This window comes from Triticum dicoccoides, chromosome 5A (assembly GCF_002162155.2).
Source record: "Triticum dicoccoides isolate Atlit2015 ecotype Zavitan chromosome 5A, WEW_v2.0, whole genome shotgun sequence".
Lineage (NCBI taxonomy): Eukaryota > Viridiplantae > Streptophyta > Magnoliopsida > Poales > Poaceae > Triticum > Triticum dicoccoides.
Window position 1 is genome coordinate 533,170,465 of NC_041388.1, and position 3,476 is coordinate 533,173,940.

Genomic DNA, 3,476 nt, shown 5'->3' on the forward strand with positions numbered 1-3,476 from the left:
ACATACCAGTCACTAAGTTAGAAGATTAGAAAAAAGGAACAAGACCTATGCTCAAAAAGATGAAAAACAGATCACCTATTCTGAAAAACAGAGCACCTATTCTAAGCCATGTGGCAGCATGATAATACCTCTCCTGCAACCAAAGAGGAGGTCCTTCTACCTTGTATCAATAGAGAACCTCAAGTAAAATCCTTCTACCTTGAGATATATATATATATATATATATATATATATATATATATATTATATCTCCACTTTGTTCTATCTATAAAGAATCTGAACTAAAATCCTATATGTTGATATTTACTACAAATATATAGAAAAAGGTATATTCATCCTTTGAGTGGCTCAAGCTGCACTTCCATCGATCCAGGCGAACTTGAGTCCATTTTACTGTCGAACCTATCGGACTGCAGAAGATCAACTGAATCGTCTTCCTCAGTGTTGCCGAGCACAAATTTGTGCATAAGGCCATCGACGCCATCTCTTCTTCGCTTAACCTTCATGTACTCGAGGTAAGCCACGACCAATACAGCACTCACAACCCATACAACCAATCCACATGTAAGTCCCTTGATCGTCTTGCTGCCGTACCTGTGCCCAAGATGCTGCAACCCAGTGAAGAGTGCCGTGACAGCGGCTACCAGAGCGGTCCTCCCGGTGTAGGTATGCAGATATTCCCAGGTGATCCTGTTTCTTGATAAAATTTCTCCATTCTCCGCTTGGTGTGGTCGGAGATAAGCATTTACCGGCTGCATACAAGTGAATGTAAATGCTATCGCGCCGATTTTAGCATGTGTGGATTTGAAAGAGAAACCCCGGAGCTCGGCCACAGCAAAGAGAACCCCCATGAACATGACAGCCAGGCCTGAGTACTGAAGATATGTGTGAGCCTGGAACCAGAGATCCCCTTTCACATGCTTCAGGTACCGTGCTGCGACGATTCCTCCTGGAAGCAGCAGTCCCCATGCCACAAACATCATGAACCCATGAACGGCGAGCACCGGCCGCAGATCCTCCACCGCCTCCGCCAAGCCGCTGAGAAGAAGGATTCGGACCGGACGGTTGCTAGTGACAGAGTGCATGTTCTTCACACTCAGTCGGCCAGATGACCACTGGGAGCCCATGGCCCAGATGACCTTCAGAGGTGTCGAGGGATCGATGATGTTCTTGCACTCCACCCTTCCACTGCACGAAGGCGTCAATGGACGGGTGAACTCGAATATGATCACGCCGTTCTCCGACCGGCACCTCTTGTAGGTGAGGTTCTCGTGCGTCTCGTGCACGCTCATGCCGTCCTTTCCGTCGATCCAGTACGAGTTGACATGTCCCTTGCCGTTGCTGTCGACCCACCCGACGTAGGCGTAGCTGTTCACCATTGCGCCGCCGAAGCCGATGGCAATGTACCCGCTCTTCTTCTCGCCGCGGGCCGCGATGTTGATGGAGTCGCCGGACAGAGTCCAGAAGAATGTCACCTGCTGATCGTCCAGCAGCACGCTGTTGTTGTACATGTCGCTGAGGCCGCCGTCGACCACCTGAATTTTCCAACCCATCTTGGGGTCGTAGAGGGATTGGTAGTATACTAGGTCCGGCGTGTTGCGGTCAGGCAGCCAGACAAGCTCTGTAGGCGTTGCCGGCACGCCCTCTGCAGTCGGGCTGCCGGCGTAGATTATCTCGGACATGTTCCGGGCCGTGGCGTTACCGCCGACGGCGTCGGACGTGATGTACAGCGGCACGTCGTGCCCGGCCTCGACGGAGAAGGTGACCGGCACGCCGCGCTCCACCTTGAGCAGAGGCGCCTCCTTCTTGTTGATGTAGAGCACCTTTTCTGGGTTGGGCGGGTTGGGGTAGTGCAGCGCCGGCCCCGTGGTGACCACCAGCGGGGTCTGCCGCTCCGCCGTGATCCTGCCCTGGTCCTCCTTGTCCTCGGCGTCCAGCGGCCCGGGGCACCCGTTGGTCGCCGCGGACACGTTGAGCGTGAGGAACCCGTACGCGGTGCCCGCCGGCGCGCCGTGGTTGAGCGGCAGGTAATACGGCCTCAGCAAGTCCGGCTGCCGGAGCAGCCCGATGGCCCAGATCACGGTCATCTCCCTCGTGGCATTGACCGCCACGTCGTACCTCTTGTCGGGCGACGCCAGCGGGCGCGAGAAGCGCACGAAGGAGACGCCGTCGCGGCGGTGGCCGTAGACGAGCCTGGTGTTGTTGACGGACGCGTCGCCGGCGGTGCTGCCGTTGCGGCGGTCGTAGAACGTGTCCGGGCAGACGCCCTCGGCGCCGCCGTCGCCGCGGAGCAGGCACTCGCTGTACTTGGTGACGAAGTAGTCGTCGGCGAACGGGAGGCCCTCCTCGGTGAAGCCCGCGACGGCGACGTCGGCGCCGATCATGGAGACGTTCCTGGCGGGGTCCGCCCAGCCGAACGCCATGTAGTACTCGGACCCGACGGCGGCCTCGAGCCCGACGTCGATGGCGTTGGCCGCCTCGCGGAGCGTCCAGCGCACGCGCAGCCGCGGCGAGAGCTGCGCGCAGGAGGCGAACATGGTGGGCTCCTCGGTGGGGGGCGCGGCGGCGGCGGCGGCGGCGGCTTTGGAGGAGGAGTTGGAGGCGGCGAGGCGGACGAAGCCGAAGAGGGAAGAGGTGAGCGGGTCGAAGGCGGCGAGGACGGGAACGAGCGGCCAGGAGAGGCCCGGGAGGAGGCGGAAGACGAGAGACTCGGAGGCGAAGGTGCGGTTGAGCGGGTCGGGCGCGGCGGGGGAGCCGCGGGAGAGCGCGGCGAGGTCGGCGCCGTCGGCCCGCCACCAGCGCGCGTCGGCGGAGCCGGCCAGGAGGTCCAGCGACGAGACGCGGAAGGAGCAACCGTCCAGCACGGCCACGCGGCCCCGCAGCTGGTGCTGCGACATCCGCAGGTCCGCCTCGTGGCCCGCCAGGCTCGTGTTCCACCCGCACTCCGCCGCGGAGGAGCGGGAGGGGGCGAGGAGGAGGAGGCAGAGGAGGACGAGCGGCGCCATGGCCGCGCTCGGGGCCCCTCAGGGGGAGGCCGGTGGCATGGGCGCGATCGCGCGGCGCGGTGGGGGCTGCGGCGGGTTCGTCGGGGCGGGAGGAACAGGGCGATCGTGCGGCCTCGGGACGGACGGACGGACGGACGCGGGGTCTGTTTTGTCCGGCGCGCGGCTTTTCTGATGGTTCGCGGCGGGGCCCGTAGCGTGAGTTGGTGCGAACGAACGTGCGTGGGTGCCGATGTTCTTTTGGTTGGGAAAAACTTGTTTTTCGTCATTTTAGTTTTTGCCCACTCTATTTATGCCACTCTAAAATTTAACATTTCACTTTCGTCACTTTTAACTTTTGACAATATATCAATTTTGACATTCAATGACAAAAGCAAAATTTCCAGAATGACAATTGTGATACATTGAAAAATCTAAGAGTGGCAAAAGTACTAAATGAAAAATTATCGTTTTTGCCACTGAATGACATTTGTG

The 3,476-nt window shown here is 58.8% G+C and overlaps 1 protein-coding gene across 1 annotated transcript; it reads right to left on the bottom strand.

Moving 5' to 3' along the window:
- Positions 1-255: 255 nt before the first annotated feature.
- LOC119302577 (cytochrome b561, DM13 and DOMON domain-containing protein At5g54830-like) lies at positions 256-3,005 on the bottom strand. The gene has a single exon (XM_037579614.1). It carries the CDS (start codon positions 3,003-3,005, stop codon positions 333-335), a length of 2,673 nt encoding a protein of 890 aa, XP_037435511.1. The 3' UTR covers positions 256-332.
- Between the last annotated feature and the right edge of the window lie 471 nt (positions 3,006-3,476).

Excerpts from the sequence above, each read along its gene's own strand:
- LOC119302577 (XM_037579614.1), bottom strand. The coding sequence starts at position 3,005 with ATGGCGCCGCTCGTCCTCCTCTGCCTCCTCCTCCTCGCCCCCTCCCGC.